General features: G+C 43.0%; 1 protein-coding gene and 1 non-coding gene across 3 annotated transcripts in view; both read right to left on the bottom strand.

The window, feature by feature from the left end:
• LOC119739428 (chromodomain-helicase-DNA-binding protein 8-like) overlaps positions 1 to 23,584 on the bottom strand; it is a 44,177-nt gene extending 20,593 nt beyond the window's left edge. Inside the window, exons 1-21 of one of the 2 annotated variants that reach the window (XM_038214376.1) lie at positions 23,441 to 23,584; positions 19,349 to 21,592; positions 18,473 to 18,891; positions 17,833 to 17,962; positions 16,599 to 16,781; positions 14,971 to 15,101; positions 14,402 to 14,522; positions 13,565 to 13,789; positions 12,645 to 12,772; positions 12,318 to 12,408; positions 11,932 to 12,084; positions 10,993 to 11,169; positions 9,957 to 10,118; positions 8,514 to 8,594; positions 7,174 to 7,333; positions 5,397 to 5,607; positions 3,998 to 4,074; positions 3,185 to 3,303; positions 2,378 to 2,548; positions 1,116 to 1,412; positions 149 to 450 (exon numbers count right to left, since the gene is read on the bottom strand). In XM_038214376.1, coding sequence (XP_038070304.1) covers positions 149 to 450; positions 1,116 to 1,412; positions 2,378 to 2,548; positions 3,185 to 3,303; positions 3,998 to 4,074; positions 5,397 to 5,607; positions 7,174 to 7,333; positions 8,514 to 8,594; positions 9,957 to 10,118; positions 10,993 to 11,169; positions 11,932 to 12,084; positions 12,318 to 12,408; positions 12,645 to 12,772; positions 13,565 to 13,789; positions 14,402 to 14,522; positions 14,971 to 15,101; positions 16,599 to 16,781; positions 17,833 to 17,962; positions 18,473 to 18,891; positions 19,349 to 21,508 — 5,498 coding nt within the window. In that variant the 5' untranslated portion in view covers positions 21,509 to 21,592; positions 23,441 to 23,584. Of the gene's footprint in view, positions 1 to 148; positions 451 to 1,115; positions 1,413 to 2,377; positions 2,549 to 3,184; positions 3,304 to 3,997; positions 4,075 to 5,396; positions 5,608 to 7,173; positions 7,334 to 8,513; positions 8,595 to 9,956; positions 10,119 to 10,992; positions 11,170 to 11,931; positions 12,085 to 12,317; positions 12,409 to 12,644; positions 12,773 to 13,564; positions 13,790 to 14,401; positions 14,523 to 14,970; positions 15,102 to 16,598; positions 16,782 to 17,832; positions 17,963 to 18,472; positions 18,892 to 19,348; positions 21,593 to 23,440 lie in introns of those variants that run through there. The other variant, XM_038214377.1, reaches the window with a different exon arrangement.
• On the bottom strand, positions 15,786 to 15,899 carry LOC119739562. Its single transcript, XR_005272593.1, has one exon. It is a non-coding gene; the product is annotated as a small nucleolar RNA U6-53/MBII-28 (small nucleolar RNA).
• Positions 23,585 to 24,067: the final 483 nt, after the last annotated feature.

The raw sequence follows: 24,067 nt of genomic DNA, 5'->3' as shown, positions 1-24,067 counted from the left end.
CTGTGGTTGGCAAGAAGTGTCAAGTGAAAAGTCACACACTGCTGAAGGCCATTTTTTTCTGCCAGCATATATGACATTTGTTGTTTCAAAGGAGTTTGCTCCATATTGAGCTGAAGCATGATGAAGGATCACGTGAACGTCTTCTTACCCATATGTCAGCAGTCCCTTCTCCACCCGGAAGCATTCCAGCCGCGTCCAGCCGGACTGCAGCTGGCTTTTACATGGCTTCATAGGTTTCATTGCCACTACGGGCGCGGGCCCGCCCGAGGAGGGCCCGCCCGAGGTCGACGCCCCTTTATGGCCCTTGTGCTGTGTGGATTTCTTGGGCGGGGCCGCGGGCGTCTCGTCGTCGCTGTCGTCATCGTTGCTGGTGAACTCCACCATCTCGTCCATGTTGCCGAAGCGCCTGGTCTGCTTGCGCTTGCGAGGCTCATTGATAACGTGGCTCTCCTGTAAAGGAAAAGTGTTTTTAAAAATAAGGTCCAAGTGGTTTTCAGTCCAAGATTTTCCAAGCATAGAAAATAATTGCTGAACAACGTGTCATGCAATGTAGTGGTTCTGAACTGATTTTCGCTGACCATGTTGAACCCTTCATTACCACACTTTATTGACTTGGCTCTCCCCAATTGTTTGCTCAGTCATGTGGTAATCACTAAAGCGTGAAAAATGGACCACAAGCTGAAAACTCACTTTTTCAAATCAGATTTTCACTGCCAATGATCTGGTCCCAGTTATGAAACTGCAAGCCATTTCACCACATGACCAAATGGCACTCCATACCTCAAATTGTGTGTGGATACTTCTAAAGCACTTCTCTTAAATTGTTTAATGGTAAAACTATAAATGAACTACACCATTAGAATGATCTGAAAACACTCTTTCAGCTGGTATATGGTTGATGTATGGGAGGCCAGAAATACCAACGAGCCAGCTTTCTGAAAAGCAGTGAATAAATCTGTGTTGAGGGTGTTCTGGTTGTGGTTTCCTGGTCGACTAAAGTCGCTTGTGGTAAGCAGCAGGGCGTAGTTACTTGTCGACAAATGTTGTCCATGCTAAGGAAAGGGTTAAGTGCTAAGAAACACGAAACTGGCCCCAATCTTTGACAAATCCCTCACCTTTTTCTTGAGAGCCTCCACGTCCAGCTCCGCCCTCTTGGCCCACTTGGCCCAGAAGTCCGGATCGTCCAGCTTGATGTCCGACTGCTGGTCGTCCGGCAGGGCAAAGCTGGCCTTGGCGAAGGTGGAGCCCTTCTGTCCCCCCTCGATCTTCATGACCCGGGTCCGGCGCTGCAGGATCATCTCGATGTCCTCCTCGCAGAACTTGGAGGCGGCGTCGTCATCGTCCATGATGGCACCGTAGGCGCCCTTGCGGAGGAGGTCCTCGATTTCCTTCTTGGAGAAGGGCTGCTGTTGCTGATGGGGTAGAAGTGATGAAACTAACATGTAACCTTGCTCTTTGAGATTACAGCCAGATCAAGAGTCAAGTACTATGGTTCAAAAGAGAGCACTTTTTAACCACTTTTGAGAGCCCAGTGGACGGGACACACTACATGCGCGTACAATTTCGTCCATAATAATAATAATGATAATAATTACCCTGGATCGGACATTTGGGAGACATCCCCATTGACTTGTGCACAAAAATTTTCAAACTTAAATGTGCCCTAACCCAATATTCCCTTGTCCTTTTTCCAAGAATTTCGGTATGTTTACTAATTAGACCACGAGGAACTACTTTAACCTAATTGCGACAGCAAAATTGTGCCTCTAAAGGGGGGCTGTGACATAAGGGAGACATGAAAATGTCTCCCTAATGACCGATGTCTCCCGTCGTGCGAGGAAATTACGATAACGTGTCTCCTTAGTGGTACCTTTACACGTATAATGTGCTTGCTTATATAGCGCTTTATACCAAAGGTCTCAAAGCGCTTCACAATTTGTACCCCTGTTCATCAGGCAGTGAGACCAGTTTTTGCATCAGCTCAAGATCAGTGCATTCTAGTCTCTACCTTCACAAGTACCCATTTATCCTCCTGGATGGAGAGAGGCAATTGTAGTAAAGTGTCTTGCCCAAGAACACAATCACCATGTTCCCCTTCAGGGTTTACACCTACCACAGCACGTAGGTCGAACACAGTAACCATTGGACCGCAACGCTCCATACTACTCTTTTATTTCCAAAATTCAGTCAATTGACTGATCGTTGGAAATCACCTACATTTCTTGATTTCTTCTAAATGACAGCAATCCAAACGGAATCATTTCACGGAGTAGTACCAGTACCATCTTTAATCCAAGCTTTTTGATAAAACTTTGGTAGGTTACTTTGGGGATAAATGCAAATGTTCCTATATGGCTTGAATGAGATGACTGCTTACTGCGGTATTAGCAGACTGGTTGTCCCCCCGCATGGACTGCAGCACAGCCTTGTCAAGGCCCAGCTTCATGCTGGCCTTGTCAAACATCTCCCGCTCGTAGGAGTTGCGGGTGATCAGCCGGTAAATCTTCACCGATTTGGTCTGCCCGATTCGGTGGCAACGGGCTTGAGCCTGTATTATCAAGAAAGGAAAAAAAATGTAACAAAATCATTTTTTTGACTTTTCAGGACGTTAAGTCGTCAAAACAAAAGCTTCAAAGGTAAAATGTTGTTTTAAATGCAAGAATGCAGATACTTGTGTGGCCTCCTCACAATGGCCAGTCAATGACACACTGTGTAAAGGAATCAGTCTCCAAAAGTATGAGCCCCAATTTAACAAACAAATCCACAAGATTAGCCTGTGAAACAAAAATACACCATAATATGGGCAGACATGAGCTATGCAGCTCAAGTGTCCTTCAATGACATTTATGCTTTGCATTTTTACAGGGGACATAGATATGAACAAGGTCTAGAGACTTTAAAAATCCTTGGTGCAGTAATGAAGTTATACATTGGTCATTGCCAAACCTCAGTAAAAATAGAATGAAAGGAAATGTATAACCACATGGGTTTTTGTGTGTCAACATACTCACCAGGAAAAAAATGCTTCAGTTTAGATCAGGACTTCAGATGTAATAATCACAAGGAATCAGGTGAAACACGGATAAAGTCACGTCATCATTTCTAAACTGCAGGCTTTTAAAGTATTTGGACAGATTTTGTAACAAAATAACTAAGGTGAATTTTTTTTCCCCTCTATACAGACCTGTAGATCATTCTGTGGATTCCAATCGGAGTCAAAGATAATGCAGGTATCGGCGGCCGTTAGGTTGATACCTAAGCCTCCTGCTCGCGTGCACAGGAGAAAGACAAAGCGATCCGAATCTAAGAGGGTAGGGAAAGAAACAGTGCCATGTTAAAAAGCTGATTGTGGGAATATTCCCACTTGAGAAATGTCAAGTGGCTGGGCTAGGATATGGATGCAAACAGATTCGGAAAGACAAACTAATCCAAATCATTTCAAATTGATTAACAAATCGATCCCATTCTATCAACAGATCAAATCCAAATTGGGTTATGCCCTTTACCGACGTATTTTTTTTTAATGAACATTGTACACTCAGTGTTGTCCCGAGTGATTGTGAGAAAAAAATTACTTGAGTGAGACTCGAACCAACGACCTCATGCTTACTATTGCACACGGCTTAACCACTCGACCACCGAGCTTGCAGTTGTCGGCTGGCTGGTTTGAATCTGATATAGCAGTGGAGGTCAAGTAGTAAGATGTCTGCACTAGTAAGCAGAAGGTCGTGGGTTCATGTCCCACCAGAGTGACTTTTTTCTCACAATCACTTGGGACAACACTGAGTATACAGTGTTAATTAAACCAAAAAAAATATGTCGGTGAACGGCAAAACCTAATATTGAATTTACATCAACCTGACTTGAGATTGCGTGAATGTGATCGAATATGTGATGACTTGACTAAATAAGTCCATGACTTAGACACACAATTTATCAGAGTAATACACGACAAAACCAATATCCACAAAAAAAGTTTCGTGTTTTGTTAGCTTACCTGGTTTGCTGAATCGGTCGATTGCGGCCTGCCTCATGTTACCACGTACACGACCATCAATTCGCTCAAACGGGTATCTGAAATATAAAAGACATCATTTACATGTATCCCAAATATATATACTGTTATTCTGAAATTTGCCTTTGTGATCACTCAGTTTTAACGGCACACAAGAATGCATGGCCTTAAAGGTCCTGATAAAAAGGCGACAGACTAGTTTAAAGGGAAAATACAACATTTGCAAACATCAAAAAATAAAACTACCAAATCATTTTGAAATACCCTGCTGGACTGTTAGTGAATGACAGTGTAAAGCATCCTGTAAAATCATGGCACCTGGTATACTGTCATTTTCAAGAAAAGTGGTATTTTTGTATCAATTTCCAACGCTGATCGGCCGACCAGCGTTGGAAAAAAACTGGCTTTTTTCAAATACTGGCCCCAGTTGACCATCGCACTTGTTTGCAATCGATTACACACCTATGAACGGGTACAAGCCAGCTAGACTGGTTCCCTGACCTTACATTTCCCCAATGTATGTAAACTGCTCTGTTTCTTCTTAAATGGAGTCAGGGAACCAGACTACAGGAAAATGATTGTTTTTCTTGGTTTTTATAGCATTTTCGAACCCAAAACCTCAAAAAAGTCAGTGTAACTATATTTGCTATATATTTCCAACCCCCCAATTCCATCCATTTCTGAAAATTACAGCAGAAGCAAATGATGTATTTTCCCTTTAAGGACAAATTGAGATGTCTGGTCATCTTGAACAAAAACAACAAATGATATCACCTAATAAACTGCGCCAAATTTATGGAGCAGCTTTGCATAGAATACTACTTAATCGATTTTCATGCTCCAGAAAAAAAAAAATTTGGTGCTAAACTATTGAAGAACATTTCTTGCTGAGAAAAAATGTCAGCTGACAATTTAAGTCACGACTGCATCACAATCTACGGCTGGCAGTGGTACGGTAGATATGTGAAATCTGGCACATAGTCAGAGCAGGGTATGTCATGAGAAAGATATTTGGCTATGAGCTCCGTGCGCCAACGAAAGAGGGCGCCCTTTTGCCTAGCAGCGACGTCCCATGGGCGGGACATTTAGCTGGTTGACGCGCACCGTTCCCTGTACTTTGTGTGTGACGCACGTACACCAGGGGATTTGTACTATGTACATGCAGTGGTAAGGCCGCGCGTCGCGGCAAAATTGCAGTCAGGCAAGATGCATCGTTCGGTCACCCCCAACTTTACTCTGTTAGCCGGTGAGGGAGTACTTGTGAACGGAGCGGATAGGGCCATCGCAGATTTGTGTCCTGTCGGGGCTTTCAAAAGTGGATCAAAAAGTGCCCCTCTTGTTTGCGCACGGAGCTGCAGCGTGCCCTGCTTGGTCCGTGTACCTTTTCTGGATGAGGTAGTCCTCCAGGATGTCCAAGCAGCGTATCATCTGGCTGAAGATGAGCACCTTGTGGCCCCCCTCGTGCAGCCGCGGCAGGAGCTTGTCCAGCAGCACCATCTTGCCGGCCGACTGGATGAGCGCCCTCATGTGCTGGGTCATCAACAAGTTCATGGGCTGGAGGGCCAGCTCCACCATGATCTGCTCCTCCGCCCCTGAGGGTTGTGGAATATTTGGACAATTTATCATTTCAAAAATGAAAATCTGACGGAATTCGGCTTCCATTCCTTTTTTAAGTGTAGTAATTATGATGCTGGTGATTTTTGCAAGGAGTGCATGTCTCCTTCATCTCTAGGTCAGGGTTCCAACAGAATCTTGCAATGCAATTCCATGACTTTTCCAGGACAAACTAAGGCCTTTCCATAACCAATTCCTACACTGTTTTGGGCATCTTAGGAGCGTATTTCTCTGGAGGCAAGGGACACCACTCCCTTTCAGCATTCCAGTTTGGGCTCAAAACCACTGAGCACCACAAAAGCATCACAATGGTGCACTGAACGAGCAACAAGTAAAGAGCATACATGCGTCAAGAGGAAGTATAGTACACATTAAAGGGTTGTGCAGGATTCCATGTAAATTGCAAGAAGTAATAGCTTACTTTTACACACGGGTTTCAGTGGGACATGCAGAAAAATATAACACAGAACTAGCAGTACTTCAAAAATGGCCATTATACTCTTGCGAGTACAAAAGTGTGTTCATACATGATGCACATGCTTGAAATCTACCGAGAATAATACACAAATCACACAGACTCATCTTCTTGCCCCGTTTTTTCTTGTCGTCAAGGTTGAGTTTTCATTGTATAAAAACATGTTTTTTGGGGGTCTGTTTGTTTTTTCCTTCTAGTTTCCCGCAAGTGGGTCGTTCTATAAATTAAGGGTCCAAAGTGTGAGATTTTTCCAGTTTCGGTTACCTTTAATGTTATTAAAGGGAATAAGGGAATATACAACATTTGCAAACATCGAAAAATAAAACTACCAAGTTTTTACGAAATACCTTACTAGGATGTTGGTAAATGACAGTCTCAAACATCTTGTAAAATTATGGCACCTGGTGTGAAGTCATTTTCAAGAAAATGGTATTTTTGTATACATTTCCAACGGTGGTCGGCCGACCAGTGTTGGAAAAACCTAACTATTTTTCAACTACTGCTCCAAATTTACCATTTTTTCAGTCCAAATTTTGTTTGCTATTGGTTACATGTTTATGAACGGGTGCAGGCCAGCTAGACTGGTTCCCTTGCCTTTCAATTTTCCATCCTCTATAAATTGACCCATTGGAGTCAGGGAACCAGACTAATTGAACATTTTTGTTTTTCTTGGTTTTTCCAACCTTTTCAAACACAAAACTTCAAAAATGTCAGTGTAACAATATTTGATCTATTATACTAACCCCTCAAATAGTTCATTTCTGAAAATTACAGGAAAAGCCAATGATGTACATTCCCTTTAATTTGCCACTCATGTATCATTTTTAATAACTTCAAACTATCCTCATATGTTGGGTAGGTAGTTTGCTTTTTACATTAATCACTTTTATGGAAAAAGGCATTAACGAGTGAATCCATACGTTACAACATCCTACATGTCAGATATAACTGGGACGGGAAAAAAAAGTGGACCTGATTTTGTAGGCTGACCTACGTGAGCTGGCACTCTTGTGAATTTTTTTTTACTCGAGCTGCTTTTCATCTTTTGCTTCTAACCTTGCCAACTTACCGTTAATGAGGAACGGGTGGTTGCAGCACTTGCGCAGCTCCATCATAGTGTTCATCAGGTTGGGCAGGTTGGTGCTGGAGTTGGTGCCCTTGCTCAGGAAACTGAAATTGCGCTCCAGGATGGCTCGGTAGTACTTCTTCTGGATGTTGGTCAGTTCCACCTGCGCATGCCAAGACGATGGGTCAGTGTTAACCATCTGGGCCCTAAATAGGCCATCAGCCTCGGCCCAAAATTTTGGCCGCCGGTACCAAATGAGGGGAATAATCGTCATAGCGATTTTTAGCAAGGTATACACCTCCAGAATTAGAAAATATGTGATAGCATTGCAGCGGTGGCAGCTTTTTGGGTGTTATCACCCTTTTTTCAAAATGGCCATCAAAATGCTTGTTACCACTCTAGGGGCGGTATACCTTGCGCATGCGCACTATAATCATTTATGCCCTGATTTGATACTGGCCAAACACCCAGGCTGATGGCCTAAAAAGGGCCTGGCTTTTTTTATGGGGGGGGGGGGGGGGGGGGATTCCCCTCCACCCTCAGAACTTGGTCGTGGAGCGACGAAGGGGAATGAAATTTGGCACACACGTAGAGTAATTTAATCAGAACATATTCACAGAGTTTGATTTTCATAAGACAAGGTGTTTTTTAACTACTGAATTTGCAACGTTGCACACTGTTACCACAGCAAGCTGTACTATCCATGTATTGTATATGGATAAATGCAATAAGCCATTTGCGTGTTAAATTTGAATAAAATCTGGAACGCTGACTTAATACAATGCTTTGCACGTTTTAACCTAGCATTCTCCCGACCAAAGAGACTGTTACTATATCACGTGATTCGGGGCAAGCCTTAAGCTAGCAACCCCCAGCTCCGGCATGGTCTGGTGTCTTTGTGCCATTCTCACCCATTGTGAACGATGTATTGGTGCTGAGCGTCTCTTACGTAACTATGCAAGAGCTTGCCCCGAATCATGTGATTAGCAATGGCGTCTTTGGTCTGGAGAATTCACAGTTAAAATGTGCCAAGCATTCTGAGCAAGTCATTGTACCAGACGTTTTTCAAATGTAAATCCCAAAGGGTATAGGTTACTCACAAATGGCTTATTGCCGTGGTGCACAGCCTCAAATAATGTCGCACATCGCAGGGACACTAAAGTCATTTTTCAGAAATTTGGTATCAAAAACGTGTGTCTGACTTATAAAGCACACGGCGAGAAACATGCGTTTGGGGAAAATATATCCGTCTGTTACTGGCTGACCTGTTCAGAAATGAATGCTCAAATGTACACCCACTGGGCTTGAACTTTGTTTCCCCTTTTCAACTTTTCCAGACTGACCTCAATGATTGTCTCCTCTTTCTCGGCAAGATTCTTCTCCACGTCTTCCTTCAAACGACGGAGCATCATCGGCTTCAAAAGCTGTTATTAACATGGAACAAAAGGAATTTCAGACAATCGTTCAGGTGTTTCAAAAGTAATCACATGCTGTATGTCCAGAGCATTTTTTTAACAAGGCAACTTCTGTGAATTTTCCAGTGGAGATACCATACAAGAGTGGTATTGGATTCAAAAGCTCTAAATCTTGACAGTATAAAATCACATTATAAAAATACCAACTGCTAACAGAAGATTGCAACTGCTCTGTACCCACAATGGTCACTGAAGCAATAACAGCAGATCCCAGCATGCCAAATGTTTTCCGCATAGTCAACATTTACAAGGGAGGCATAATTTGGCAAAAATTGTGATCGTGAGTGCCGAGGGCGCTGTTGCAAGACATTAATTCGCATTTCTGCAATTACACTAGTTATTACCCAGACTGGGACCGTGAGTGCATAAAAACGTGCAAAATTACTACTGACGTTTTTTTACTCACCATTAGGCTAATTAATGCCCACACAACACATACATCAAAATGCTATAGTTGCAAGCATGTCACCTGCAAAATTTGAGACCTTAAATCCAATTTTAAGGCAAGGTTTTGGCAGTTCAAAAACCACCCACGTCAATCTCCATGCTCTGGAAATGGGTGTGTGATTCCCAAGGTATTCTGGGTAGGTGTAGGAAGCGCCTTGCAGCTTACTTGTTTTTTAATCAATGGCCAAATGAACATAGCGCCCTCTGCTAAAAAATGAAACATTTTGCATTCACTCAGATCAACAAGAGGGCGCTGTTTTATCTACACGATGAAAATGTTATAGCTGAGGAGTCTTTTTGCACAATGCATTGCAGTACACATCAATGTGATGTCTCACGTATGGATTTCGATAACCCTCTGCAAAATTAGAATTAAAAGCTGAAATTTTGGTGATGCAATGCTCACAACAGCAACTTTGCTAGGCAGAAGTTTCAGGGATTATTGAAGAAACTGTAGTGAGTAAGAAGCTTGCAAATTTGATTCACACTGGTTTTATCATGCAGCACAAAGTTTTGCACAATATGGATACCTTAAGTTTTGGGACTCTCATACACAGTATTGAGAGTCCCAAATTTTCGGACTAGTTATTACCCAAGTATAGTAGTAGTCATAACTGTAGCACTGACAGATAGTAATGTTACACAGGGGTGTTAAAATGTTCTTTTATATTCCCTCCAAAATATACACATATTTTCATGAGCAGGATTTCATTTTGACAATAATGTGAAGTGTAGAATACAAAGAAATAGCAGTGCAGTAAATAATTTTAACAACGAGGCAAAAGTTTATTAGGACGGCATAATTTTTTTCTGGCGATGCAAATTCCCCTTGTGCAAAACACTGATATCAAAATCTCTCCCTACCTGCTGCAGTTTTTCCACCTGACTCTCGGTCTTCAAGTCCCCGAAGTCACCCAGGAACTGGCTGATGGAGCGGAACCGGCCGGGCTCCAGGAAGTTGAGCAAACTGAAGAGCTCGTCGATGTTGTTCTGCAGTGGTGTGCCGGTCAGAAGTACTCTGTGCTCCTGCAAGATTGTTGGAATACAAGGGAAGAATCACATCACTCTAGGTTATGAAGCAAACGTGAGCTCACGAGAGACATGTAAACACCCTTCTGCATTTTTTTTTTTTTTTTTAAATAACATTTCATTGTGAGATGTGCAGACACCAAAGTAACTTAATGATTAAGGGAATAAAAGTGTGTTGCCGGTTTTAAACACTCTGTTTAAGATCAGTTGGAGTCTGGATTTGGCTCGGGTAATTATCAGCATCCAGTCTTCAACTGGTCTTAAACATAGTGTTTAATACCGGCCAAGCACATATTTATTGCTATTTATAAATATCTTTTCGATCAAAAGAAAACCAAAAACAAATTTTGTCCAAAAGTTAAAATTATAAATTTCCAACAATTCTGTTCAACAGTTTTACTTGATGTTTTTCGGGACACCCTCTAGCTATGTTATGGTATGTCCCTCTCGCGCGTCATCTTAAATGACTCCTTGTATGGAAATTGGCACGCACGTCGTGCGTACTGCGCGATGTGGCGCAGAACGCAGCTGTGCCGGTGTATTCTGAATTTAGGACTATGACATACTGACTCACCGGTGGTATTGCGCATGCCTACGTGAGGATTGTGAACTTTCAACCAACAAAACGGTAAAAGGCACTGGGTTTCATAGGAGTCAAAATTTCATACGACACTGGAAAAGTGTTTAAGACCTGCCAGCCAGTCTTTATCAACCGTTTAAAACCAGCCACGTGACCGGCTCTCGACCAATAGGAATGGGTAAACTGTCTTAGGTATTTATGAATAAAAACTAAAATAAATATACAAAATAAACCATTGAAGGGGGCCTTAGAATTGATAGCATTCCCGGATTGGTCTATGCACTACTGTACCATATCGAGAAACTTGAGTCCTTCCAGCAGTTTACAGTTCCTGTTCTTGAGACGGTGAGCCTCATCGATCACGACCACTCGCCACTCAATCTCACTCAGCTCCTGGCAATCGGCGAGGACAATCTCATAGGTGGTGATAAGGACTTTGAATTTGTAGACGTTGGGAATACGTCGGCCCTGTAAGAAAGGGTAGATCCCAGTGGTATGATAGGAGTTAAGTCTTTGTTTTCTCCTTCTTTTGGCTCCACAAAACAAACTATGAACTAGAGGTCTATGTCTGTTTAAGAACAGAACAAAGGGCTTTTCCGCATTATGATTTTTTTTTTTTATGAGTTCATGCTTTTTATGGCGATGTGCAGTCATGTAAATGACAATTTCATGTACAAAGTGCATTAATTGTAAAAGTTTACTAGTACCCAAAAAGTGTAAAACGTTTTAAATTTATTAAAAACATTTATCATCCCGGTATGTGTACATACAAATTCTCAACCCAATTGGCCTTGTCGTTCTGTAGAGATATAGAGCATTGAAAAATGCACCTTGAAGATGACGTCACATGACACATGATGACATCACCGTGACGTCACTCCTCGGGACACATCTTTGCTGTAGGGACTATGCCTACGCTAACTTTGAATGATGTATGACAAAGATGAATGTCCAAAGTGGATGGGGAAAAAAAATCATGCACAAAATCTATGCAATTTGGGATAGAACAAGAAGAAGAAGAAAGAAAACAAATCTGAACAAAAACAAAGGCTTTTCCACAACTATGCGGAAAAGCCAATTTCAGGTTGACATGATTTAAACGAAACCAGTCTTGTTTCGGTTAAATCGAGTCAACTTGTAATTTGTCCAATGCCAGTCCGATCACAAGTAAATGATTTAACAGGTCTCACAAGATTACAATAGTTTTTATTACAATAGTTGAAGCTTCACCTTGCTATCTTTGTAGTACATCTCGTACTCTGCTATCATGTGTCTGCTCTGGGCGCTGCCGTGGTACACGACGGCATTGATGTCCGTCCAAGTCTCAAATTCTCGCTGCCAGTTGGCGATGGTTGAAAGTGGCGCAATGACGAGGAATGGGCCCTATTAGAGGAACAAAGCAGAGAAATGCATTTTGACTCGTTAAGGCTGAAATCGGACAAAATGAAGTGACAAACACACTACAAAATTTTAAAAACTAGGAATCACTGACTTTACATGGTTAGTTTATTGACTTTACATGGAAATTTTACCTTGTCCAAGCTCGTCCAAACTTTTCTCAAGAATTTGTTTTGTCTGAAAATCAAATATCGATTTCTCACTTTAGGCAAACTTACCTGAATTCCAAATTTCTGTACTTCTCGTATGAAGGCCAATGCCTGGATGGTCTTGCCCAGGCCCATCTCATCAGCCAGGATACAATTTTGCCTATGAACCGAAAAATTTGTTAAAACATTTCAATAAGTACTTGTTCTGAGGCTGTATCACGCACATCCAAAAATGTTCTAAGCTCTAACCTAAATTGTGCTTCACCGCCCGTTGCCCGCTCAGCGGGCGAGATGTGAACATGGACTGGCGAAACTTACACACTCTACTACAGAGTGAGTTAAAAACAAAAAAAGAAAGCCCGCAAGTAGATTTCATGTTTTGCATGCAGCACTCACCCATTGCACCAGCTGAACATGAGCCAGTTCACTCCCTCCAGTTGGTAATCCCTCAACGTGTTGTTACCCTTGTAGACCGGGGATTCCTCTATTTTAGTCCAGTCGTCTGGGTCCGCTCTCTCACATCTCTGCAACAAAAACAGCGACGGGGCTCCATGTTTGAAAACAGAACTCATAAAGGACAATTTTCTTGTGGTTTCACTGAATGTTTGAATTCAGGCTATGACAGTGCGGCCAAGTGGCTAGGGTTCGTGACTCATGATCAGAGGGTCAGGGGTTCGAATCCAGCTGCTGGGTATATATTGTGTCCTTGGGCAAGCCACTTCACCCCTAGTTACTCTCTCTAGCCAGGAGTATAAATAAAATAGGGACCCACATTGGCTGTGGAGTAGCCTAGGCTGGACTGACATAACATCCTGGAGGGGGGGGGGGGAAGATTGGGGAAATAGAAAATCTTCTCAGTTGTTAAAGTACATCATTTGCAGCTATCTAAAAATGTAAGTGACGAAATGACTGTTGAAAAACTTACTTGGTTTAAAGATAGTAGTGGCACTAAACTCCCTGTGAAATGATCCTTTCTTGCATGTTGCCATTTTGAAGAAAACAATAAAAGAAGGCCACTTCCAAAGAAACTTTACGTTCAATCGCCTAAATGCAAACAGTGGCTGAGCTTTACATTTGCCAACCTTCTCCCCCCCCCCCCCTCACGGCAATCTTTTGAGGCTAGTTCTACTCAACATGAAAGTGAACGCGACTCTGAGACATCACAGCAAATATTCACTAAAGCCAAACACATTCCAACTCGGGCAACTTCCCCTACAAATGCTTTGTGAATACATTTGCTTCACCTTCGCCATTCTAATGAAGCACAAACCGGCCTTAAGGGTTACAGATGGGTGAAAGTTAGAGACGACACTGACCTCTCGCTCATTGGCAGGCGGGGGTTTGAGCGTAATCTTGAAGAACTTGGCGGCGTCATCGTCTACGTCTTGCTCCAGCTCCCACGTGCTCTCCTCGTAAGGCAAGCCGCGCCATTTGACCAGGTAGTGGGTGTCCTTCTCCTTGGTGTCTGGGTCTTCAGTCACGGCCACATCCAGGATCCGGTCCACTTGGGTGTAGTCTGGGTTGAACATTTCGTCCTCCGGCTGAAATTTGGGGAAAGAGAGGCTCATCAAGCAGGGTTCCCACAAAAATCTCAAAGATGAATTTCCATGGCTTTTCTATGACATTTCTGTGACAAAATTAGGACGTTTAGTTTCCACGACCGATTCCTGGTGCTGGTTGCGCATCTTAGGAGCCTATTTACAATACACTGGAAAGTCCTCAGTCCCCCCACTGAGGCAAGTGCAGCCACTCCCTTTCAGCCTTCCAGTTCGACACAAAATCACTGCGCACCACAGTGGTGCATTGAACATGCAACAAGTCTAGAGCATACATGACTAAAGAGGACTGGAATGCAAGCTTGAAGACTGCTGTATCCAAATATTACGCATCATCACATATGGGTTGTGCAGGATTCTGTGACATTTCCATGATTTTTTTTCTTGGAATATCAACTTTCCATGAATCATTGTTGAATAACAAAATTCCATTGACTTCCCATGATAGCAATAAATTCCAGGTTTTTTCCAGAACTTTTTCATTTACATCAGCGGCCGAAATTACGTGGAAGGATGGTTGTAAAAATGGACAGAGGGCCTACAATGGAAGCAGCAAACCTTAGTTCAAAACACAGTCGGGGGAGTTTCATGGCTTACCTCTGAGAAGAAGCTGGGTCGTATACGTTGCTTGGCGCGGAACCGTTTTATCTTTTGGTGGATGCGTTGATCGCCTTTCTGTAGCTTGTCAAACGTGGCCCATTCACAGTGGAGGTAGGAACTGGGTTGGAAATAAGGAGAGTCACAAATAAAAACAACTTAAAGATAATATACAACTTTTGCAAAAAAAAACACCAAAAAAAACCAAACTACCAAATTAATTAAGAAATACCTTACTTGACTGTAAGTGAATAACAGTCTCAAGCATCCTGTGAAATCATGGCACCTGGTGTGCTGTCATTTTCAAGAAAAGTGAAATCAATTTCCAAGGATGGTCGGCCGCCTATCGTTGGGAAAAAGTAACTTTTTCCAAAATTGCACCACAAAATTTTGTTGCACTCTCCGGAGATATGCCAAACCCAATGTAAAAGACCATCTGTTTAGGGGTACTGTACCTATCCCAACAGATTTAAACAAAACCTGCTGTTGGGCTTTGATGGGTTGAGTTCGGTTAGGGTTTACGCTTGTGCTTAAAAAAAGGTTTTATTATTTCAGAAAAAAAAACTTACAAGTTTTTGTATTTGACAAAGAACTCCTCTGTCTCGCCAACCTGGGCCTCACCAGGCAGCTGGGGTTTCTTGATGACGCGAGAGGAAAGGATCTTTTCCACGAGATTGGCTTCAGATTCGTCAGGATTTTCCTGTGAAAAAAAAAAATTGTTAACATTTCTTTGATTCACTAGAAAATGTAACCGAAATGTGAACAATGTCACGTTATAGTACGTTATAATTCCACAAATTGGAGCACAGCCCAGAAGGGTTATTAACAGTGAAATTTGAAATAAGGGAAGATTGCAAGTTGAATCCTGAGGTACCTCATTAAACCCTGTAAAACCTCGAGGTAAACCTCCAGTTACCACCTCTTTGATTTCGCATTATCCCCTACCCCTAACCCTTCCCGAATCCTCCCAAATCCTCTTTGCAAAATGGAGGATTTTGCAGGACTGAGGCTATATGGCCAGAACGTGTGGCTGATTTTGAAGGGTGCACTGTGTCAAGGTCTTGGGCCGGACCTTTGTATCAGTAGATTATACTTGAAATCCTTCGCACTGCTCCAGGACGTCACTGGGTCTACCTCAACATATATGACAGGATTGCCGGAGGAGTTTGAAGGATTGAAGCAGTGGTTACATCTCCAAGGGCCATATTCAAGAAATAATGGATGATTTTGGAGGATTGAGGCTGTATGCTATTTTTACATGGAGGCAGTTGGAGGATTTTTCAACCATCCTGCATTCAAGTCAAACTACGATTAACCACAGTCATATAAGATGGAATTCTGCGTTGAATTTTGCGTTTTGCAAACTTGCTCTAGTCTGCTAGTGTGTGATCAGATTATACTTTCTGAGAAGTGTTTCAACTCATTGAGCTCCAGCACGTCGTCATAGAGACCGACGTGTGAGCACTCAGTATTAGCATGACATAACTCATCATTTCACACACACACACCCATACAATGTCCAATCAATGTTTTAAATAGTTGCACCACATAGAGAAGTTTGTTTAATGATTCTGTGATGTATCAGAAAGTTAATTTTGACCCTGGTAAAAGGGCTATACCAACAAGTCTGAATTTGGGAGTCCGTTGCATTGTCGCGCACAAATTTAGACCTAGATTGTACTTGAAATCCCCCGCACTGCTCCAGGATGTCACTGGCTCTGCCTCAACATACTGACAGTGATTGCTGGAGGATTTTGCAGGATTGAGGCAGTGGTCGCCCCTCCAAGGACCACATTCAAGAAATAACGGATAATTTTGGAGGATTGAGGCTGTAGGCAATTTTTACATGGAGTCAGTCGGAGGATTTTACATGATTGAGGTTGCATCCTAGCAAAAATGCCTAGGGAGTTAGGGACAATGAAACAAGGAAATGATGTCGATGGAATTCATACATTTTAAAATGCAGGTTAATGAAGAATTGAAATCCAATCAATGAAAAAATTGTCCTCAATTGTTGCTTGCCGAGTGTTGGTCTTCCATTTTGTCAATACATTTCCTCAGGGGGTGCGTGTAAGCAGTCAAAAATTTGATCCCGAGTAACAGATCCATTTCCAATTCTTTTCGATTTGCTTTGTTCAATTATAAATTGGTTGAAACTATCTAGTCAGTTTCCCCCGGTGGTTTTGTCACAACTCACCACAAAGAATTTGGCCGATTCGTTCTGTGCTGGTGTGGTGACCGGTGCCACGGTCACTACGTCCACCTCCATGTTGCTGTCCGATTCCTTCTTGTCACTGTCACTGCTGTCTTCGTCCGTGATGTTGAATTCGTACGCCACGTCGTACCGTTTACGCTTGGTGTTTCGACTGGATCGCCGTTTCTGTGTGTTCAATGCGAGATAAAATGCGTCGGTTAATAAAAACCCTTTACCCTAACCCACCTCTCTCCTCCAAAATCCTCCTGGCGGTTTTGGAGGATTCTAGAGGATTGAGGATGAATGGTGATTGAATCAAATGAGGATTCTGGAGGATTGAGGATGAATGGTGATTGAAGCACATGAGGATTTTGGAGGATTGAGGATGAATGGTGATTGAAGCACAAGAGGATTTTGGAGGATTGAGGATGAATGCATTTTGAGGCAGGACTGTCTGATGATTTTGAAGGATTTGGCGTTGGTTTATCCCTCATTTAAACACGAGTGCAAAGTTTTGGGATGAGGAGGATTTTGGAGGATTGAGATGAATGCATTTTTAGGCAGGACTGTCTGACAATTTTGAAAAATTTAGGCGGAGTTGCAAAATTTTGGAGGATTGAGGATGGGTTGTAAGCAACAAGGGCCTAGGGGGTTAGGGTTAATCTACAGTTGTGCTTGCAAGGAAACTTAATCTTCCAAAATCCAATATTGCGCACTGAAAAATGGCTTCTTCTTTGTAAAATAAATGTGCATACACTGTAGGCTCTAAGATACTGAATCAAATATAACTCTACAAACTAAAAGAACATAAGAGTTATGCACATGCACAAACCAAAGAAAAGAAAATGAGCTACTGTTGCATTTGAAATTCTTCATTAGTCCTAACCACTCCCAATCCTTCAAAATCCAACTGCCTGGTCTGTTTTGATTATGTTGGAGTGAGGACTGCACTTGTAAACTGATCATGCCTTCATGGGGTCAGGCATACCACAATCAGTGTCGTAACAGTTTTGAAGTAGAATTTACCATACGGTGTTGGATTTTGCAAGAGTGAGGAAGGATCCCAGTAAGGGGGTTCTGGTTAATGAATGAAAAATTGACCTGAAGACCATTTCAACCGTTATTTCAGCAAATGTTACAGAGTGGAAGACTGATTCACTTCAAACTTGACCTAAAAAAAGCAAGGGTTAACCCTGTAAAAATCTGGGTATGGGAATTCAAGGCATACGTTGCTCACCTCCAAAAGGTCGTTATCTGGCAAAGCTTTCGCCAGTAGGGCGTCCTCTGCCTCCGAGCCTGAAGATGACGAGTCATTCATATGCTTCCTCTTGTTCTTGAGTCTCACCAGTGCTGCAGCGGGCATCTTCCTAAAATGACAGTCACGGTTCAAGAGAGTCAGATCCATTTCAAATTATGCACGGAATGCATTTGCCTCTTACAGTTGGTTCTCAGAATAGTTCATGTTCGACTGGCTACTTTAACCCTAACTCCGTAGGCCTTTTTGCTAGGATGTAGCCTCAATGCTGCAAAATCCTTCAATTGACCTCATGGAAAAATAGCATGAAGCCACAATCCTACAATTTCCTCCATTATTTGTTGAATATGGTCTGTGGAGGGGTGACCACTGCCTGAATCCTGCAAAATCCTGCGGCAGTGACTGTCAATAATTATGTTGGGGCAGAGCCAGTGACATCCTGGAACAGTGCGGAGGATTTCAAGCATGATCTAGGCCTATATTTATGCATGGCTGAGCAAAAACAACACAAGGTCTGGCCCAAGACCATGACAAAGTCATCCTACGCAATTTCGCTACTGATTTCGTAGGATTCAGGGCGGTTAGGGTCAACTTCAAATTTTGATAGCATGAATAAACTTACTTTGGTGGTATTTTCTTGGGCCGTGCCCTCTTCTTAGCAGCTTTGGGTTTGGGCGGCTGCTTCTCCTTGGGTTGCTTGGGCGGTCTCCTGGGCTTGGGTTCCTTGGGCTTGGCTTTCTTCTTCTCTTTGGCCTTCTTCTCCTTGTCCAAGTTGACCTCCGGCAGGGAGACATCGGCCATTATCTTGGGGATGTTCTGGAGCCCCGAGGCCTTGGCTCGCGCCACGGCTTCTGCGACGATGCGGTTGGCTTTCTCTTGGAGTTTGTGCTTCTTGCCTTCCCGCCTGCCGCTGTTGCCGGCAGCCGGCTCCCCGCTGTTTGTGTCCGACTGGGAGGATGCAGAGGAGCCCTTCTGGGTGCCGCTTTGCTGGCCCGAGCTGGTCAACACCAAGGGTTGTATTGGAATTCCTGTGGCATTGTTCTGAAATTAATTAAAACAAGCCCCCAAAAATATCTCATTATTATAAGTAAAACATTTTTTCACAAACCTGGTTGACATAATCTGGTCAACTAGTCATTTATTTTGGTTTGGTAATCGACAGCAATTAAATTTCTTTGCTTTATTTCTGTTGCTTTTTTAATTAAAAACGTTTCTACCTATGTGAAGAACAAAAACCTTGATATCTGTTTTTAATTAACTGTAGGTTCGAGTACTCTAACCGTTTGTTTATATTGTGAATGAAATTTCACCAAGATTAAAATTTCATTATTTCATTCAATTGTTGAAATTTCATGTTTTGTGTTCCAATTGAAACACCTCAACAGACAGAAACACTGTGACCACCATTTCAGATTCACTAGTAACTTTGTCGCTCAAATGTCTTCTAACAAACGTTAGCTCAAATAACAAGAGTACAATATTTACAAAATGTATATACCTTTGTTCTGACAGTGTGCACTGAGTTCTGTAGCTCCCGTACACGTGCTTGCAGCTCTTTGAATTTCTTCAAGTTTTCTGCCGACCTAGGTTGGCCTTTGAGCTGTGTGACCTCTTGTGCAATCTTCTTGACCTCTTCCAATGCGTTGCTTCCAGGGTTCACCATGATTAAGATCTGACCGGACTGTTGACCGACCGCTTGTCCAGGTATCTGGATTGGTTTGATGGCCGAGGTTTTTGTTGTCTGTTGAGCAGCCGCCTTGGCTTTGGTTAGCCTGACGGTTTTGGTAGCTTGGGTGGTGGTTGTGCTCCGGATGATAATGGGAAGCTTTTTCGCTTGTGACGTGCTAGCCTTTGCTGTGGCACCTGTTTGGTTTTGTGCAGTAGACACGGCAATACTTGCAGCAGCAGCTTTCTGAAGCGCCGCCGACGCAGTGACAACTGTTTTAGCGGTTGAGGAGCTGGGGCTCTGGATGGTAATGTTTCCCATACTTGTGATGGTGAAAGTTGGTTGGGATGATGTTATGGTTGCCTGAACTGTGCTTGTGGTTTGTGAGGAAGCAGGGACGGCAACTTGTGGGGATGTCGATTGGACTGGGGCGTTGATGCTAATTATCTGCTGCGCAGACGAAATACTGGTGGTTTTAGCGACGGTTTGATTTGGTACGGCAGTACAGATAGTCTTCAGGCTTGAGGCAGCAGTGACCGTCTGTGTGGTAGACTGTGATGCAGCAACTGCGCGAACGGTTTGGAAGTTTGCAGGGATGGTGACAGTTTTTGTAACAGCGTGACTGGTGATGGCCTGTGTATTCTGAGGTATGGAGGGATTAGTAATCAGCTTTGTAGTTCCTGCAACTGATGACTGGGAGAGCACGGACACACCTAATGACTGCTTTGGAACAGCAGGGTGAACTATCTGCTGACCAGCCGGGATTCCAGGGATGGTAATCGTTTTGGTTATCGTGCATGTTGGAGCAATGGACAGTCCTACATTAGAGGATGCAGGGACTGTTGCAGTGTTAGTCACTGCTACACCACCAGCTGTGGACAGACTTGGCACAGATTGGGTTGAGCCAATGATCCGGACTGACTGTGGGCTGCTGGGAACTGTGATGGTTTGAGCAGCTGTAGTTCCTGGAACTATTGTCAAGGCATATCCACCACCTGGAAGTTGCTTGACTACATGTTGCTGTGGCTGCTGGACTTGCTGTGCAGACGACACAATCTTGATTTGTTGAGCGCCAACCATTCCTTGAAGCTGAGAACTATTACCAACATTGGTGATGATGTATTGGGGTTGGGAGGTCAGCGACACAGCTTGTTGTTTTGGCGGGGTCTGGTGAACAACGGTGGTCGTCTTGGCAGGTGCTGGCTGCTGTAGTCTGCCGACATTCCGTTGCAAAGAGCTGATATCTTTCATCTGCAGGCGCAGCGTGACAGGCTGTCCAGGCTGACTACCTTGTATGAGCTGTTGCTGATTGATGATCAACTGTCCACCTTGGAGTGTAGCGGTGAGGGGCTTAAGCTGTTGCACTGCTGCTGTCGGCTGGGCTTGTCTGATGAGCTGCACAGCTCCTGGCTGCTGAAGCTGAGGCACAGCAGTCGGTTGGGTGACCAGCATCTGGGTTTGCTGCGCAGGCTGTTGAACCAGCTGAATGCTCGCTGGAGCTGAATCTAATGAAACTGGTGGCTTTTCAGATGCTGCAGTGTGAGGTTTCGGCAATGCGTAGTCGTGATGCGTGAGCGGCGTCTTCACCACGTTCACTGCGTAACCGTGCTCCTGTATTTGTTTAGCATCGGATGTGGTCGAGCTGGTAGGCTGTACCGCCTGTACAATTGCAGCGTTTGGTTGTGCCTGAAGCCTCTGGGGACTTCCCCCAATCACCACGATGGTCTGTGGGTGCTGGGTTGCGGGCTGGGTCAGCGGCGAGATGCGGACAACATTCTGCTGCAGCACCTGATGGCCGCCAGGTTGCTGCGGTTGGATGCGGATCAACTGCTGTTGCTGCTGTTGTACTACCGTTGCCTTTTTGCTGGGAGATGTCACTGGTGACTGCATTTGAGGCATCATGGGATCACCAACGGCAATAACCGGAGGCGGCGTCTTGATCTGGTTTTGATTGGAGGGGACATCTCCTTTGACGTCTTTGGGTGAATTCATATTGGGGGTTATCGATTATTTACGCACTTAACTTCGGGGGAAAGTTACTTTCACATTTTGATTAGGTTTGGTCACTGTTGGTCACTGGAAAAGAAAGACAAAAAAAAACAAAAACAATTGAGAGTTAAAGAAGTTTCAAAAATTGGAAAAACAAAATAATGCAGGAAAATGTCCAACTGCCAAATCATGTCTAACCTTAGTTATTGTGTAAAAAAAAATGCTGCTGTCATTTCTGACAAATTCCTAAAAATGTTCACTCAAACATCTAAAAGAAGGAAATTTCAGAAAGAATGTTGCAACCTGATGCTGATTTTTTCTTCATCATCAAATAGCACCTCACTGAAGGTCAGTCATTGCAAAAATGATGATAAGACATGAATCTGGGACTGAGAAACATTTCCAATTTCGTTAGGAAATACAATTTTCTTGACTCTCCATAGACTTTATACGTAGCTGCTGAAGTAGTGTCAGGTTGTAAAAAATGCAACATTCTGATCTGATACAGGCCCCTAACATTGCCTAACAAGCATTGCTGTGTGGCTACACATGCGTGTACAGTCACAAGGTACTGTAGAATTGGGCTCCTAAACATGCCTTATCATGCTAATCATGATTTGACTTGAGATATTTTGGAAAGAATGTTGCACACATGTTGCAACCTGACGCCACTTCACAGCGATTGTGTACAACGTCAAGAATTTTTTTTAAGTAGATGTATTTCTTAACAAATTTGGGCACAATTGCAGAATACCCCGCCACTCAATCTACATGATCTATGCACCTCGTAGCCGGCTACGGACTCACGTTTGATTGCCCTCAATAAACCTTCTTAGCACTACCTGTATGTACTATGTGTCATGCTCCACTGCACTCCCACTCCGTATCCGCGTAGCCGGCAACAGGGTAGTTAGTTTGGACTTAGAATTTTTTTCAGCAACTCCCATTCCTTTTGTGTTACTTCGTTCTCAAGGGGACCTCCACTCAGTCATGTCAGTGTCCGCGTAGCTGGCAACAATTGGTTTGGACTTGAAGTGTTTCTTTTCCAGTGATTCCAACCGCGTAGCCAGATGATTTTAGGTGTGTATTTCCGAGTGGCAGGGTATTCTGCAATTACTCCCAAAATAGGTCTCGTTCATATGACGTCATTTCCTACAGATCAGCCACAACTTGCATAACGCGCATCGGCTGCGTCGCATTTCGAACACATTACGAGCAACAAGCGCACGTGTTTGGAACAATTTCAACACTGCGCAAATACTTCATCGCATAAAATACACAGTTCTCCTACAGCGATGGCCGTCATTGAACGAGCCCTATTGAGTATTGCTATTGGAAATGTTTCTCAATTCCAGATTCATGTCTTCTCATCATTTTTGCAATGACTCATTGACTGACCTTCATTGAGATAACATGTCATTAGACATTATGAAGAAAAAAGTGGCTTCGGGTTGCAACATTCTTTCCACATTTTTTTTTTTTAAACTGTGGACTGTGGTCTAATTTGAAATGCCCTTTTTTGAAAAGTATGATAATTGATGTGTTCGTTTTTGAACATGTTGAAGTCATGGACATGGAACTTGGAAGTGACGTGACTGAAATCACCCAAATGAATTATTAATTTGTAATGGCCATTTCTTTTTACTGGACAAAATAATGCACAAACATGGATACAAAACGACGACCAAAAACGATCCTGACGATCGATCGACGACGTCAAATAAAATAGAAGTTTATTTTGTGCACGCACTGATCACATTCATTGTGACAATCACAATTCACATTCACATTCACATTGCGTGCAGAGTGACACACACGATCATGTCATGACGAGAAACTCTCACATGGTCTCCAATAATTCCACTTTTTTACAAATATTAAAATCTCACGATATCAAATAGTGCGTTTCTAAAACTAAGACACTGAAACACTCACCATTTTCATCCTAAAATGACGAAATAAAGTTGTTCGCAATCTGGAATTTTCAGACCATATAACGCATGTAATGTGATGTGAAGTCGAGTCCCGCATTCTCAATGTACACCTTCTTTTCATCTTACATGTCGTCTGATTGGTTACTTCTACTGGCAATTTGTAGGTGTAACATGAATTTCTTTTTTAATTTTGAAAATATTTCAAAACTATTTACTCAAAATTGTGTAGAATAATAAACATTTATATATAAATTGGTTGTTTTATTTCTTATTTACCGAATTATTAAAAAAATCTTAAGTCAATTGCTTTATTATCATATCCAATCAAAGACGTTTGCTGAATCGCCGTCGGAATTACGCCGGACCACGTTCTGGGAAAAAGGTGACCAATAGAAAGCGGCGAAATCCCAGCTGGAAAGTACCCGTATGTTGCACTAAAAAACCTTTTGTGCGTGCGCGTAATCGTAGGCTCTCTTCAAGCCGTTAATCTTTCAAGTTGGCATGTTGCACGCACAGTACAGTAGCAACAGAGGGCGCTGTAACCAAATCCGCCAACTCCAAAATTAAGGCTGCATCCGAATCTGTTGTCTAGAGCTAGGTCTAGGTCTTCGCTCCATTAGAAATACGC

Source organism: Patiria miniata, unplaced genomic scaffold, assembly GCF_015706575.1.
Source record: "Patiria miniata isolate m_02_andy unplaced genomic scaffold, ASM1570657v1 HiC_scaffold_30, whole genome shotgun sequence".
Taxonomy (NCBI): Eukaryota; Metazoa; Echinodermata; class Asteroidea; order Valvatida; family Asterinidae; genus Patiria; species Patiria miniata.
Note: the sequence above shows the minus strand (reverse complement) of the source record. Positions and strands in the feature narration are given on the sequence as shown.